At 36.5% G+C, this 16,377-nt stretch overlaps 2 protein-coding genes across 11 annotated transcripts in view; one reads left to right on the top strand and one right to left on the bottom strand.

The window, feature by feature from the left end:
- Positions 1-244: 244 nt before the first annotated feature.
- On the bottom strand, positions 245-7,064 carry dnajc5b (DnaJ (Hsp40) homolog, subfamily C, member 5 beta). Of its 3 annotated transcripts, none has more exons than XM_042714427.1 (6): positions 6,865-7,064; positions 6,706-6,776; positions 5,931-6,053; positions 3,940-4,153; positions 2,396-2,570; positions 245-737 (listed from the first exon to the last, which is right to left on the bottom strand). In XM_042714427.1, exons 3-6 carry the CDS (start codon positions 6,035-6,037, stop codon positions 652-654), a joined length of 582 nt encoding a protein of 193 aa, XP_042570361.1. In that variant the 5' UTR covers positions 6,038-6,053; positions 6,706-6,776; positions 6,865-7,064; the 3' UTR covers positions 245-651. The 3 variants fall into 3 exon arrangements, with proteins under 3 accessions (XP_042570361.1, XP_042570362.1, XP_042570360.1); XM_042714428.1 differs by having other exon boundaries at positions 6,869-7,064; XM_042714426.1 differs by having other exon boundaries at positions 247-737; positions 6,706-7,064.
- An 8,336-nt stretch (positions 7,065-15,400) lies between these two features.
- Positions 15,401-16,377, top strand: part of pde7a (phosphodiesterase 7A) — a 35,256-nt gene continuing 34,279 nt past the window's right edge. For all 8 annotated transcript variants that reach the window (XM_042714422.1, XM_042714420.1, XM_042714419.1 and 5 more), the window contains exon 1: positions 15,401-16,226. In XM_042714422.1, the coding sequence (XP_042570356.1) occupies positions 16,089-16,226 (138 nt within the window). In that variant the 5' untranslated portion in view covers positions 15,401-16,088. The remainder of the gene's footprint in view (positions 16,227-16,377) is intronic.

Genomic DNA, 16,377 nt, shown 5'->3' with positions numbered 1-16,377 from the left:
ATAGGGCAAATAAAATGTTATTTGAAACCAGTAATATTTATGGAAATATCTGAATTTATATTTTTAAAAACCTGTAAGATATGCACTCAAACATTAGGCCTTAAATTAGTATTTATGTATTTGATTAGCATATAACATTTCACATGACTCACTTTTAACATAGACAAATTAATAAACATCATGTGTTGCTTATTTATTGTACATAGATGGAACAGGTAAGATTTCAGTGATAGAACTTTAAAAATGTTTTAAATACTCAATAGACAGGTTTACATATTTATAATCAATAAATCCAATTTATTTCTTTTAATCTCATACATATAATATTCCACAGCTATATTTTAACCATGTTCATACGTTTTAACTGAATAACTGTAATTGTTTTCAGAATGAACAACTGATAAATATGCATCACATTAATTAAGTGTATTAGTTTATGTTAAAAATGTTTAATCCAAGTGGATGGAAAATTTCACATGAAGTATAAGAATAATATAATATCTGTTATTTACAGACAGCATGGCTAAAACAAAGCTTAAGACGTTGAGTATTTTTAGCTTTCTCAGTCCTGACATAAACATTATATTGTAAAAGACAACAATATATTCCAAAATAATTTTAAAATTAATCTCTATCATGACTCTCTTGCTTTTAAGTGTATGTTCTGTGTCCATCACCAATGAGCTGGGTCTTCTCACTAGCATTGGTTGGCTGCAGCACAATCGGAGTGTCGCCATCTGGAAAACCAAAATCACAGGTAAAAGAGGTCACATATGATCAATATGGAACATACAAGAGGTTACACTGTCTAATACCATGCCATTTCACACTCCTAATTGAACTTCCTGCTGAAATGAAAAGTGTTTTGTACACTCCAAGGACATCCCAGCAATCTGCCGTTAGCCTGCCCCTGCTGGCTGCGCTTTTCTGACCTCATTGAGCTGGCTCAGTATCACTGGTTTGAAGGGCAGCCCACTGTCCACTGGCTTACCTAATGCTCAGAGAGTTTATGGAGTTGTTTTCTGATTCTAAGACCACAGTGGTGGATTTTTAGAAACTACTTCAGCAGCATATGAAGTTTATAAAACATTATTCTTTATTTTACTGATTTTTCCCTTTGTGCTACACTAATATGAATGCTATGAAACAGACAAAAAAAAATCACCTAAATTATCTGCAAAAATATTATTTAATAATAAAATAATTTTTACATGATAGACTAATAATACATAATATGTTACGTGTAGGTAACACTAAAAGAGTAGTTTTTAAACATTTTAGAGACTACTTCAGCAAGATATGACTTCAGTGAAACATTGTTTTATTTTACTGATTTTTTTTTTTTTGTGTGTGTGCTACACTAATATAAATGCTATGAAGCAGACAATAAAATATACTGTATAAATACATTTTGAGGACCCCCCCAAAAAAAATTAAATGTAGTTGTGAAAGTATTGTTTAATACGACTAATGGGTATGAGTCTATGAAACATTGTTTTATTTTATTGAAATTTTTCTTGTGCTACACTAATATAAATGGTATAAAACAGGTGCCTACTTGCTTTATTTTATTAGTATAAAAAAGCGGGATCTTGTGTGCTTTGTGTTCTTAGCATGTTTAGGTGAATGTAAGTCAACTAAAATGTAAAGCACAAGTCAACTTTGATTTGTCCACAGTGTATTTTTACATAGACATAGCTAGAATCTAATATAAGACAAAACAAGGCTTTTTTTTTGTCTGTACTATCTTGCATGCTGTCTTACAAATGCAGGGAAAGAAAACATTGTTTATTTTTGTTGTGAGAATGCTATAAAAAACTAGTATGCAAACACACTTTGAGAAATGACTCAGACTGTAATTATCACTTTTGTGAGGGACTGCAGCACAAAACCTCCTACAGCTCACTGGCAGAACAACAGCGTATTATATCCAAACATCTGGCTCCAGAAGTATCAACTATTTATTTTAGTAAGTATGGTGAGTTATTACATTAGCTGAACCTTCTTAAAAGCTCTTTTCTCAACTGATAAGCCATGATCTGCTACATCAAAGCTTGTTGTTCTTTTTAAGTACTGAATACATTTTTTAATGAGAAAATTATCATATTATTTTGACATTTTAGTTTGAGAACAATTCCGTTGCATAATATGTAATATTTAAGTATTTTTAAAGTCTTTCCGCTTTCCATAGAAGAAACTATTTTGAAGATTTCTAGCAGTAACATTTAAGATATTTAGAAGATGCTGTTATCGAGACCAAAATGCGACGAAGTCATTTTGGGATGTGTTCCTTTTCATCCATTTTTTTCTGGCTGCAGAGTCAATGACTTCAGATCATACGCAGAAATAAAGAACAGTGTGACCACCTAAAGAACACGTCAGCATGTCCTTATACCTCTCTCGTTGTCCGTACGGATCTGCTCCTCCAGGTCTTCGGGAGACACATAGAACTCTGGGTCCTCTTCTCCAGGTGTGTGTGGTTTGCATTTCCCACAACAGCAGTTGAAACAGCAGCACAGACAACAACAGAAATAGCAACCTGTCAGCAAGCCACAGATGGCAAACAGACCCTATAAATGAGAATGTTCAAAATCAGACAGTATCAGGGTTTAGTTTAGATAAAAATGCATTCAAAATATCGACATCACATTGTCTTTATTATATAATATTACAGTTATATATTTTGGTTGGAAATATTAAGTTAATACATAATTATATAATTTATTACAGTTGCAAGATACGACTTTTTAAATTAATAATATGTTAGTAATTTTTTAAACTAAGATTAATAAATGCTTTAGAAGTAGATGTAGTTAACTAATGGAACCTTACTGTAAAGGGTTAAAGGGATACTCCAAAATAAATCACTCACCCCCATGTTGTTCCAAACCCCTAAAAGCTCCGTTAGTCTTCGGAACACAATTAAAGATATTCTGGATGAAAACCGGGAGGCCTGTGACTGTCCCATAGACTGCCAAGTAAATAACAGTGTCAAGGTCCATAAAATGTATGAAAGTCGTCGTCAGAATACTCCATCTGCCATCAGACGTGCAATCTGGGTTATTTGAAGTGACGGGAACACTTTTTGTAGGCAAAAAATAATGAGTTTATTCAACAATTACTTTGTCAACGGTCACCTCTGTGTCTCTCCATATCACCGTATGCTGCGTATGCTCTTCTGTGTCATCCGCGCCACAAGGATGCACTGTTTCTACATGTATTTAGCTTTGATTTAAAATAAAACAGCGCATCCTTGTGGCGCGGATGACACAGAAGAGCATACGCAGCATACGGTGATGTGGAGAGACACAGAGGAGACTGTTGACAAAGGAATTATTGAATAAAGACGTTATTTTTGTTTTCTTCGCTTACAAAAAGTGTTCCCGTTGCTTCGTATAACCCAGACTGCACGCCTGATGGCAGATGGAGCATTCTGAAGACGACTTTCATACCTTGTATGGACCTTGACACTGCTATTTACTTGGCAGTCTATGGGACAGTCTCAAGCCTCCCGGTTTTCATCCAAAATATCTTAAATTGCATTCCGAAGACGAACGGATCTTTTACGGGTTTGGAACAACATGGGGGTAAGTGATTAATGACCAAATTTTCATTTTGGGATGGAGTATCCCTTGAACCACATTTTTGTTATAATTATATAAAAATATTTAAACATGGTTTCAAGTATATAAAATCGAAAATACAAGAATAAAACAGACAAGTGAAAAAAAAAAAAAAAAAAAAAAAAAAAAACTACAAAAACATTAAAATGACCAATAAAACTAAAATAAAGACTAACATGTAATGTAATTCATATTATTCAATAAATAGATCACACCAAAAGTAAAAAAAATCAAAGGTCAGGTCAGGCAAAAATTGTTCCTTAAATTGCTCATTTTTAATGTAAAAAAAATAAATAAATAAAGGGTGATACCGCACCTTTGCCCACCAGCTGGAGAGCATAAAGTATGTGTTCACATTCTCCTCCCCAAACTGCTGCGACACATACAGACCCAGGGAGCCGTACTTGTCATAAATGTTCCTCTTAGTGACGTCAGACAGCACCGCATGAGCATTGTTGAGCTCTTTAAACTTGTCAGTGGCATCAGGGTTCTCTGGGTTCTTGTCAGGATGATATTTCAAAGCGAGCTTCCTATAAAAAAAAAAAATAGGCGAAGACATTTAAAATCATAAAAAATACAAATAAAAATTTAAAAAAAAAAAGCTTTTACAAGACCCTAAGATCAATGTAAATGTTAGAAATGAAAATGTAAAGAACAAAAGTTGTTACAAGACGTTAAGATGAATGTAAATGTCAGGAAGTATATTTAAATGACCCTAGAAATACAGAATCTTTTTGTATTCCTCTAAAGAAAGAGACATAAAACAACCATTAGCTTAAAAAAGGAAACAGAAATACTACACAGTAAGAGGAGACTCATTAACATGTGCCAGTTTAAAATGCTGTCTGTCTGTTTGATGATCTCAGCAGGGTGTGATCTTTAGCGGCTAGCTGTCTTATGCACACGCTGCTTGACCTGTCTATGTGTCGGCAAGACCGCAGACCCCATTAGTGCCTCCAAAAGCTTCTCGGCACATGAACATTAGTGAAGACAAAAACAACAACAACACCAACACTTACACCTATCCTATTAGAACCAGCAGTGCATTGCAAATGTCTCTGTCTCTGACTCAGTTCAGGTCCGCTCTGAATGAATGCCAGCATGTCCAAACTATGCACAAACACTCTTCAAAAGTCTCAGCAGCAATAAGGAAGAGTTTGACATTTTTATAATGCTGTGAAATGTACTATCCTTAAGCTCAAAATGGTTGTGGATGATCAGATATCAAACTATAAATATTTATAGTATTTGTAAAAGGCGGAGAAGTATAAATCTATAAATACCAAAAAAAGAGCCAAGAATTTAAATCTTAAAATCATTACATGAACATAGTCTCTGTATTTTTAATTTAATTTGTCTTTTTTGCCGAACCAAAACCAAAAAATTTAATCTATAATTTATAATGCTCTGAGCACGCTCGCTTGTTAATTTTTGATTAAGCCAATGGCGTCTGCAAGAGTTGTGATGATTATATATTCATTAACAGCAAACAAGTGCTGTTAAAATGCTAACCATTTAACGCTATAATTGTTGGAACATCAAAATAGAACAATAAAACAATATAACTGATAAAACACCATTACATCGTTAGAAATGAACTTGTCTAATGAAGCTCTCCGACATGTTGCCTTCATGTTTTAGCACAGGTTGTGCATAAATTGCAGCCTTGGAAAACTGTAAAAATAAATAAATACATACATATACATATATATACATATATATATATATATATCTCCTACTTAATACAGAAGCACAAGTTGCACATAAAGAAGCCATGGAAAAGAAAAATGTATTTTCATACATATATATTCTCCTATACGTATGACAAAAATTGATGCTATGAATATTTTTCCTCCAGGTTTTCCCAGGTTGCCCTGCTCTGCTGCAGCATAACGTTTTGTTAAACCAGCTGACAAGTGAAACCAACACGTTATGGTGTAAGCGTCGAGATATTTCCACCAAAGGCAAGGCTGGCACGTTTCCACGGAGCTATGTAAATTATAGTACAGAATCATTCATGCACACGTCGTGCACCCCTGAACATGCTCTTGTATCTAAGATTCCTTCATCATTCCTGATCCCAGTAAAATAAGGGATGCCATCTGTTCAGCATAATGAATATTTTAGTTTTGTGGAAGTCATATTATATTCATGCAGCTCCACTGCAACTGAAGGCTGAGATTATAGAGGAATGAGTCCCAGTTTGGCACTTTCTCTATCCTTTGCTCCCTCGTTCACCCCAAGTAGAATCCAAACTTCATACAGTAAATGCACCTTGGGACAAATAGGTTGCGAAACACGTCTTACCTGTAGGACCTCTTGATGTCATCATGAGTGCAGTTCTTGTCAAGGCCAAGAACCTGGTACAGAGCCTCTCCTGATGTGGACAGGGCCCGTTGCCTTTGTTCAGCCATGATCTTAAACCATTACCTCAAAACAACAAAGAAACCGTAAATAAATTGTATAAGACACTAGGTCATGTACAGTTCTCCTGGATAGTGAACAAGATATAACCCAGCTATTAGTTTTTGGTTCCCTGAATGGAATGTTATAACAAAATAAAAATACTAAAAAAAAAAAAACTCTATATATATATATAATATATATATATATATATATATATATATAAAATACCCATTGGGAATGTTCTGTGTAGGCCCCCACAAAAAAAAAAAAAAAAAAAAACAAAAAAAAAAACTTCCCTAAAACTTTCAGGGGATGTTAGTTTGTGGTTATTAAAAATAAAACCGAAAAATACTAATTACGGAACATTCTGAGTTGGTTCTCTTTAGGTAGTCCAAAAAAAAAAAAAAAACTCCCTGCATCATTCCTGGGCAGGTTAGCTTTTGGTTAAAACAAAACAACAAAACATCCCCAGAACATAACCTCTAACCCCCACCCCTGAATAATTCCATCTTTTGTAATGAGCCATCATAGAATATTAACTAGTTCCTAAAAATTATACAGCCTTCATTTCTCTATTGAGCTTTACAATGGCTGACTGCAAAAGTAAGAAGCAAAAAATGGGAGCAATCACTAGTGCAATACTGCTCCAAATCCCACAGATTATTAGTTTTCTTACCTGTTAACAGACTCCAAACTTCAGTCCTTCTCCAGGGCAGGTACACAGGCTAATGGAGTCAGATTCCTTCTCTGAAGGTAAGTAGATTACAGAGGAGATGAATTATACATGGAACTAGTCATGAGCTCAGGTAACTTCAGGCCAGTTTAACATGGTTACCAACAAGGTTCATTAGCTTTCAGAGCCTGCTGCTTGAGCAGAGGGTGGAAGCATTTGATGAAAGATGTTTGGTGGGAGAAGGAAGAACCCATGTTATCTGCAATAACTGATTTCTAAACCTGAAGGATGAGGACTGGAGAGGATAAACGGTTGTGTTTCATGTCTATACAACTTTTATCCCTGTTGTGAACAAAAATCAACTCCCTTGATCTTATGTATTCCTTCTGCAATTGCTGTTTTCAATATCATTGCGTGACAAACGTAGTGACGTCTAAATGCATATTCAACAAAACACCAATTGACGTGCAACGCAACTACTTTACTTGTGCAAATACTGCAAAATATAAAAGTCTTATAATTAGTCGGGTCTTTACCACGTCACAGAATGTGCGCATGCACTGTTGTCAATAAACTATTTCAGCAATGTATTTCAGTATGTTAAAATGAACGATGTTATTCGTATTTTGCTACTGTATATTGCAAAGGAAATAAAGATTGATTATTTAAAAATATTTGTGAACAAACTGAACAGTTTGTTTACTAAAAAACAAGATTTTATCACATTCTTTAAATTTATTATCACAATACTTTATCGCATTTTATGTGAACACTAGTCAATGCATTAAACTAGAATGCTACATATATACATTTATATTAATAAACGTATTGTTATTAAAAACTTTTTTTTTTTTTTAAGACCAGACATTTAGTCACATTTAATAACTTTTCTACACCTTTGCTGCACACTACACACTACATATAACAAATACCCAATAAAATTAAAAAGGATAATATATTGACCAAAAAATGATTTAGTTTAAAAGTAAAAACAAACATATAAACACAATACTGTGATTTAATACTTCATGCATCATAGGGCTAGACTTCTCTCTGGACCCTAGCTTGAAAAGTCTTGTTCTAAAGGCAAAAAAAAAAAAAAAACTAGCCCTTATCCTGTATCACCACAAGATGGCAACTGAGCACAAATTTTATTCTACCAGCAGTTAATGGAAAAACTTTCGTATCTACTTGTTATATATAAAGTGTTTTTAATCTACACTCTTTTCACTCGTCATTTTTAAAATGTGACTCAAATGCCAAACATTGCACATTTCTACACCTGTTTAAATTATGCATAGAAATTGCATGGGGAAAAATACAAAACTGTAACATATTTACAAATTCCAAAACCTTTTTTTTTTTTTTACAAAACCACATGCAGCAGTTAAAAAAACGGGGAAGTTACCAGTGGGCCAATTGACGTCACCCAGCAGTATCAATTATTCCGGCGCTCCCCTTGTTTGTGGTTTCCTGATGACTGCTGCATAGCACAGGGTCGCATTGCAAGTGGATACATGGAGTCTCAAGGGGAATTAGAAGGTGTGCTGCTCGCCACCCCTCATCATCGTCTCCTCAGGAGGCTGTTCCTGCAAAGCACATCTGCCTGGGGAATGGCATTTGTTGCAAACTAAGCCTCAGAAACAAACCATTAATGAAATGATTGCCCCTCAGTCAGGAAATGTGAGACTCCCAAATGAGCAGCACGCAGGGCCAACGGTAGTGGACGGGAAGCGGTCCTTGACACTGATTAAACGGTATTGTAAAAGTAAATGAATGAACAGATCTGTTAATAACTACACCGGCAGATACAGGCATGATGCCAGACGTCTTATCTTGTTAAGTGTGTTGTGTTTGCTTTCTCTTTTTAGTCCTAGTGTTTAAGCAAAACGTATAAGTCACAATACAACCAGTAATATATCTAGAAGCCAGATTTTGTATAATATTTCCAAGAAGTTCCAAGAAGAAATGGATTAGGACTGCATGGTTTGGGATTTGGTTGTGCAGAATTGTATTGTGAGTGGTGGGGAGGGGGTGGGACGGAGCAATTATACTCACTACTGGCATATGGCCTCTGTTGCCATGGCACAGTTCACTATTGTCCCCTGGTCTCCAGCAACTCAAGTTAAAACATTTGCTAACATTGCAAAGCTTTACGACCTAAATTGAAGAATTTAAATGACCCAAAGAGTGGGCTGAACTTGCACAGAGTGGGTTGAACTTGATTATTTTGCTTCTAGGTAAATGTCTGCTTATGTGATTGCAAAAGAAAGGATAATGGTAAGAAAATGGCTCTACACTTTTAAAAATAAAGGTTCCAAAAAGGGTTTTTCCAGTGATGCCATAGATTAATTTTGGTTCCTCAATAAACCTTTCAGTGAACAGTTCTTAAAAGAACCTCTTTTTTTTCTTAGTGTGAATAACATTTTAAAAACCTGAAGAATATTTTCCACAATGAAAACATTTTGTGAAATAAAACGTTCTACACTAATAAAATGAAAGGTTCTTTATTGGGATCCATGAAGAACCTTTAACATCCACATAACCTTTCCATTGCACAAAAGGTTCTTTATAGTGGAAAAAAGGTCCTTTAAATTATTAAAATGCTTTTCACACTAAGAAAAAAATGACTCTTTTAAGAACTGTTCATTGAAAGGTTCTTTTTGTGAACCCTAAACTGGTTCTTGATGTGAAAACTCCTTTTAGGAACCTATATTTTTTAAGATTGTATTGTTAAAGGGGTCATCAGATGCCCATTTTCCACAAGTTGATATGTTTCTTTAAAATCTTAATGGAAATATGTAACATAGTTGGGTAAAATTTCTCAATGGTTGTGTAAAACACCCTTTTTACCCTGTCAAAAACAGCTCTTTTCAGAGCAAGCCATTTTGTAGCATTTTCCTTTAAATGCAAATTAGCTCTGCTGACCCCGCCCCTCTCTTCTGAGCCATTCTCTGAGGGACTGTTTTAGGGATGGGCGATACCTCTTATTTTATTTTATTTCCGAAACCAATATTTTCAAGTGTTTGAAATATAGAAATATTGTGGTAAACTGTGGTTACTGTAATAAAACCATGGTTAATTTTTGTTCTCCTAAAGGTGAAACTTTAGCATATTTTTTTTTCTGACAGATTTATTAACAGCAATTACAGAACATAACACAATCCATTTGGACTTTTAACAACCAGTTTAAATAAATGTACTTCCACAAACTAGCCCATTTAAAATAAATATTACATGTGTACAAAAGTTTGGGGTTAGTAAGATTTTGTAATATCTTTTAAATAAGTCTCATGCTCACCAAGGCTGCTCTTATTTGAACAAAAAATATAGTAAAACAGCAATATTGTGAAATATAACCATTACAATAACTATTTTCTATCTTAATATATTTTAGAATGTAATTTAAAATGCATCTGTGATCAAAGCTGAATTTTTCAAAGTCCTCAGTGTCACATGATCCTCGGGAAATAATTGTAATAGCCTATCATTTGCAGCTCAATAAATATTTCTGATTATTAGGCTATTGCTGCTTCATATTTGTGTGGACACTGTGCTACATTTTTCAAAATTAATTTTATATATAGTAACAATGATATGTAATGTAATAATGTGGCAATGGTTTCTTGAGATATACTTATGCTTCTGATGCTTTTGGGAAATGCAGCCCTATTTGAACAAACACTGTGACTGAGCCATGCATCAGCAGGAAATGCGGTCTGATCGATTGGTTCTGTCTTTCAGCATTTGCATGTGTTCCGTTTTGCAGGAGAAACAGATCTATCCATCACAATTGTTCATTAATACAGTCTATTATTCCACTTAGAAGCTTATTTTATGGACCAAATTTCTTGATAAATAAAATTAGTGTTAAAAAATGCACTTTAGAATCAATATTTTTATGTAAAGGATCTATCCATTCAATACAACATCAAAAAGTATCGATACTTTAGGATCGATCCGCCCATCCCTAGACTGTTCACCTTAGCCGCATTCATCCTGAAGCTTGCTAATTAGCACATTGTTAGGAAAGGCGATTGCAAACATTCATTAAAGGGGTCATATGATGCGATTTCAATATTTCCTTTCTCTTTGGAGTTTTACAAGCTCTTGGTGCATAAAGAAGATCTTTAAATTTGCAAAGAATAAAGTCTCAAATCCAAAGAGGTATTCTTTATAAAAGTTAAGAGTCAACCACACGCCCCCACATCTCTACGTCACTATGTGGGAAGATTTGCATAACGCCGGCCAAATGTTCACGCAAAGAAAGAAGGCGTGACTTTTAGTCTCTCTGTTGCCACCGCTGCCATGTTATGGAGTCGCTGTGTGTTTTATTGTGAAAGTGAAACTACTTTGTTTGGCCTTTCAAAAGAGGACATGACTAGAAATCAGTGGTTAAGTTGTATTTCAACACTGTTCCAGAACAGTCCAACCCAAATATTCGGATGTGTGCTGCGCATTTTATGGAGGATGAGGACTGTTTCCTGAACCAGTAGCCTGCAATGTCTCACAGCCTTCAAGTAAGTTTTTTATATTTAAATAATTTGCATAATTTGAATGATGATTCAAACATGAGTTTTGAGCAGTAGAGTAGGCTTGTTGTTTCTCAGATCACAAATGCAGACATGGTTATGTTTACGCAGCGCGATACGCAACGCAACACGTAAAAACAGTATAAGTAATTATAATCAGTAATTATATCCCCACTGGATGCAACAAATGCCTCGTTTGTAATGGGTTTTATTGGTTTTGTCTTGTCTAGAAATGTCCAGATCGCGAACAAATCTTTCTTTTTAACCGGATCTTCTTAGTGAACTGGTTGAACCTTAAACCGCATAAACACATTGCATTACACCAAATACACAAAATAATGTTCTTTTTTAACAACATCATATGACCACTTTAAAAAAACCTTATACTCACTTCTTCTGTTGGTGAAGCTGGATCACAAATGATTTGCGCGGTCCCCTCACACCTTCTCCAAGCAATCTCTCTTACATTCTTACCACCACTCACACACATCATCAACACATCTATCCTCACAGGCACCTTCCCCACTGCATTCAAGCAGGCTCGGGTAACCCCACTGCTCCAAAAACCTACATTAAACACTTTACTTACTGATAGCTACAGACCTGTCTCTCTCCTTCCATTCATAGCGAAAACCCTCGAAAGAGTTATTTTCAACCAGGTATAATTGTTTCTTTCACAGAACAACAAAGCCCTGCGGATTGAAAAAGCTGATTTCAAATCATCAGTTCTTATTCTGCTAGATCTATCAGGTGCTTTTGACACTGGCAATCATCAGATCCTCCTGTCTGCCCTCTCATCACTGGGCATCACAGGGATTTCACTTCGCTGGTTTGAATCCTATCTCACTGGTAGGTCTTTCAGGATGGCTTGGGGAGGGGAGGTATTCAAAGCACATCAACTGGTCACTGGGGTTCCTCAGGGTAAGTTGGGGTAAAGGTGGGGTAAGTGATATCTGGTAGTCAATGTTGATATTTCAAATCACCAAAACAAACACGCCCCTACCCCAAAAGGGTCTTGTCCCTATTTTGATAGCTCCACCCCAAACATACGTGTGCAACCCAGGCAACAATTATGGCGGAATCTGGTGTATTATTATCTGCTGTTTTAAACATATTATCTTACTTTTCGGACACACTTTGGGAGCTGACGCTTGAAACAGACATTGGAGGAGGTTTAGATGCTCCAGGCTTATAGGTGTGGAAATGAATGTGTCTTTATCATAGCTGAAGGGAACAACAATACGATTGCAGAGGAATAAACAACCGAACATGAGACACAAGCACATTCAAGCAAAAGCCAGTATATATTAGTTCTGTGAAACAAAACAAAACCAATGTTACTCACCTATCGAGAAGAAACAAAGCAACCTCGGCATCCGATCGCAGGCCTTGAGTCCTCTCCAGCACTGGGAAGCTGATCCGAATTTACACGAGACCTACTTCTTGCCTTATCGTAAACCTTCTTTTGTTCCACAGACGTTTTCCTCTTTTGTTTTTTATCCGCCATCTCTATCTTTCTGTCGTTGCTCGGCTCGGCTAATGTCCGTCCTGTGCTCTCACTGAGCGCTCTCTCCTCCGCATCATGAGTAGACACGCTCCTTACTGCTGATTGACTACAAGTTTGTTTTGGTACTCGGCCCGACTCGGTTTTCTAAAGCGTTTTTGAAAAAAATACATACCCCACCTTTTAGAGCCCTGCTTTAAGAGCCCTGACGGGCCCAACTTTTTATATCCCTCGGGCCGGGCTTCGGGCCAATTTTCACGTCATAGTTCAGATGTGGCCTCAGGCCTGTTTTAGGCTTCTCCTTATTTTTATGTTTTAGACATCCATCAATTAGTGATGAAAAAAAATTGCAGCGCTTGTGGAAACAACACGAGACCGTGCTACTGTGACTGTCAAGAGCGGCTCGACGGTGTTTATTGTCCCACCAGCAGCAGTATGGTCATTTATCATGTCTGTGAGGCATGTTTTCGCTGAGTTTCGGTTCATTTTTGTACTCCTGTTAAAGACGAGATGGCAGAAAGTGCATCATGTTTTATCCAATGTTTTTATAAAAGCACAACATTATGTTGATATTGTGAGTGCACACAAATAAAAGTAGACCCTTTACAGTTACGAATGATGTATTACTCTTACCTTTATGAGCAAAAATGATGGCGTATCCACTGAAAAAAATGCAAGTGATCACGCTGGTGCCTCCATGTCCTGCAAAGCATCTCTGCACAAACTATTGGATATAGGCTATAACGCATATTTATCTATAGGTTTAACGTTTAAACATTTTTATATGCTTGAACTCTTTTATATCTATAGATTTTATTTTAGGCAAATTGTGATGATTTGAGAAGGCTAAATTGATCAAACATAGGCTCACTGTCTGCCGCTGGCCTCTTGGTTGTTACTTTAAAAAACGAAAACTTATATATTTAACAAACAAAAAAAGCTCCAAACATTTTTCTAAATTAAATTAATAAAAATACGAAACAAACTTAATAAACTCAACTTAATAAAAAACAAAACAAATTAAAATCACTTCGCTTTTACATACAAACCTGAATTATTTTAATAGCTGAAACAGTAGTATAAGCTGTTTAGGGAGAAGGGGAAAAAAGGCGGGCTCGGGTTGGTAATTATAAGCTGTGGACACGGGCCAGGCTAGGGCCTGAGCGTCTTGGTCCGGGCTGGGCTGGGGCCTAAATTTGAGGCCCGTGCAGGGCTCTGCCACCTTTAACGAGATTTAAAAAAAAACACTGGGTGGATTTTTAGCATTATAGGGTGGTTGTGTACACACACTAACAACACACATTTCAGTTCAAACAACTTGTAAAAGTGCATGTAGCATCCGATGACCCCTTTAAAGGTTATTTATGGAATCATAGATGCTAATAAAGAACCTTTATTTTTAAGAGTGTATACTATTTGGCTCACAGTTTCCTTGAGGATGAATTTCAGTTGGTAAACATAAGTGTATATTTTTTCACATTAAAACTGTCCATAAGCCTTAGTACATGATTATGACTTTGTGAAGTGCGTTACCATGCAAATTGTACCACAGCACACAACATGATACTTAGAGACTGCTATTGACTGTGTTATCATGCAATTATCTGATAATGCCTGACAACATGCTTATTGTTTAAACTTACAAAGTTCTCTGTGGCATGCTTATGTCTTAAGCAAACAAACAGAGAGAAATGAGTTAATGTGTAATACACTATGTGTGATCACACTCACAAAAGAAAAAAAATACTTTTCTTATAAACAAAATTATCAATACATTTCAATAACATGAGCATTACATTTAACATGAGCATTACATTTCACTGGATTATAATAGGCCTACATTTTATTGCCAGGTTTCTTTACCCTACTAAAAAAAAATCAGCTTAAACCAGTGTATGATGGTTTGGTGGTCCAGAGATGGTCTCTCTGTGTGGTTTTAGCTGGGTCTGGGCAATTATTGATCAGGCTATGGAAGCAACTTAAGCTGGTTGAAGATGTGTTTTTCAGCAGGGTCCTTAAAAATGAGAAAGGAAAAAACTAAAAAGATATAACCGACAAAATGTAATAAATGCAAAAAAAAAAAAAAAAAAACTTTTACTTGTGGGTTTTATTATTGAAAGAAGTTAACAGTGGCTCATTGCTCACGAATAACTGGATGACTCATACCGAGAAAAGGTAATCACTGGCAATGATGTAGACCGGCTCCAGGGCAAACCCCGTTGTAGTGGAATACCCTTGTTGAGGTCCGTACAGTCAGTGAACGAGTGCACAAATCAGTCTTGAAAGCAGCGCCAATGAGATTCGCCGTTTCAAAATCGCTGTACGGTGTAATCCAATGGGAACGGGCGTTACATAAACTGCTGCACGCCTATTGGCGCAAAGAGACGAGGACGTTTTGTGAACGCTTTCTGTACAACCCCATCTCTTTCGCAGGTGGTACATGTTCGGAAACAGCTTGCAATGTTCAGGAGTAACTGAGACTGTCGTATGTAATAAGCGTATGTTATTTCCCGTTTTGCGTTTTCTTTTTGACACTGACCGAAGAGCATGTGCCAACACATGCACGACGTGGTCGCAGGGCGTGTTTATATTCCACCAAGGCTACTTTCTTCTGTTTAATACACATTAATACACAGAGATTCATTTAAAGGTTCACATGTGTGTCTGCATTGAGAAAAAATGAGAGAGGGAGAATAAATGTTAATGCAGCGCAGAGCTTGAATGAATTCTGTCGTTAAACGGATACAAGTTCACGTACATTTATTTAGACAATCGCAGGATCTCTCTGTTTTCTCCTCCAAGCATCGGCATCGGGGTTTGAAGTGGACATGCCTTTTGTTTTAATTTGGGAGACAAGACTGCGGAGCCATTTGCACGATGATGATGATTCACGACTGGACGGAGTTTAAAAAATGAGGAAGCATTTTTTTCTAAAGATACTAAAAAGATAGAGGAGAGGCCTCGTCGTCCCGCAGGCCGTGGTCTTTGCATGGGAAAAGGAAGAAAAAAGGAAGAAAAAACGAGCCTGATGAATAAAAATCGAGTGAAATGGAGCACGAGACACGCGCGTGGGGAAATATGGACCATATCAATAATGACGGCGGTGTGCGCGAGAACCAGATCGATCCGAACAAAACGAAGCACCTCGCCTCTTGAGCATTTAAACTGATATTTTTTATTTCCAATTTAAAGCAGAGGGGATTCCCGTGCTTTTTGAGAGTTGCAAACAGCGCCCAAGTTCCATGCAAGTTCTCCTCTCCGCCTTCTTTTGATTCCTTTGATTATATTACTACTTTTTTCGGCGGGTTTGAATTATTTTTGATCCGGATTCATAGCGTTGATATTATTCAATGGAATTATGTTATCAGTTACCGGTTTTGCCTCTAGACAGGCCGGTTCCCAAACATGTTCTCAGCCGGAGGGGAGCCATTAGTTTCAGCTCCAGTTCCTCTTTATTCGGAGCCCCCGACCCGAGGCAGCTGTCACAGGTAAATAACAAAACATTCTGGCTGTGTGTCAAAACCTAGCGAGCTGCCTACCTAGAGAATCAGCCGCGCGTTCCGAACGTTCATTCGTATCTTTTTAGAGCATCTAATCTATTCGAATGTTCGCAAATGATGCTCAGAAATGTTTGCCTGC

This window comes from Cyprinus carpio, chromosome A24 (genome assembly GCF_018340385.1).
Source record: "Cyprinus carpio isolate SPL01 chromosome A24, ASM1834038v1, whole genome shotgun sequence".
Classification (NCBI taxonomy): Eukaryota; Metazoa; Chordata; class Actinopteri; order Cypriniformes; family Cyprinidae; genus Cyprinus; species Cyprinus carpio.
This window is presented reverse-complemented; position numbering and strand designations above follow the sequence as displayed.

Excerpts from the sequence above, each read along its gene's own strand:
- dnajc5b (XM_042714427.1), bottom strand. The coding sequence starts at position 6,037 with ATGGCTGAACAAAGGCAACGGGCCCTGTCCACATCAGGAGAGGCTCTG. Across the intron at positions 4,154-5,930 it reads GACATCAAGAGGTCCTACAG|GAAGCTCGCTTTGAAATATC; the intron begins GTAAGACGTGTT and ends TTTTTTTTATAG. Across the intron at positions 2,571-3,939 it reads TCTCCAGCTGGTGGGCAAAG|GGTCTGTTTGCCATCTGTGG; the intron begins GTGCGGTATCAC and ends TCTCATTTATAG.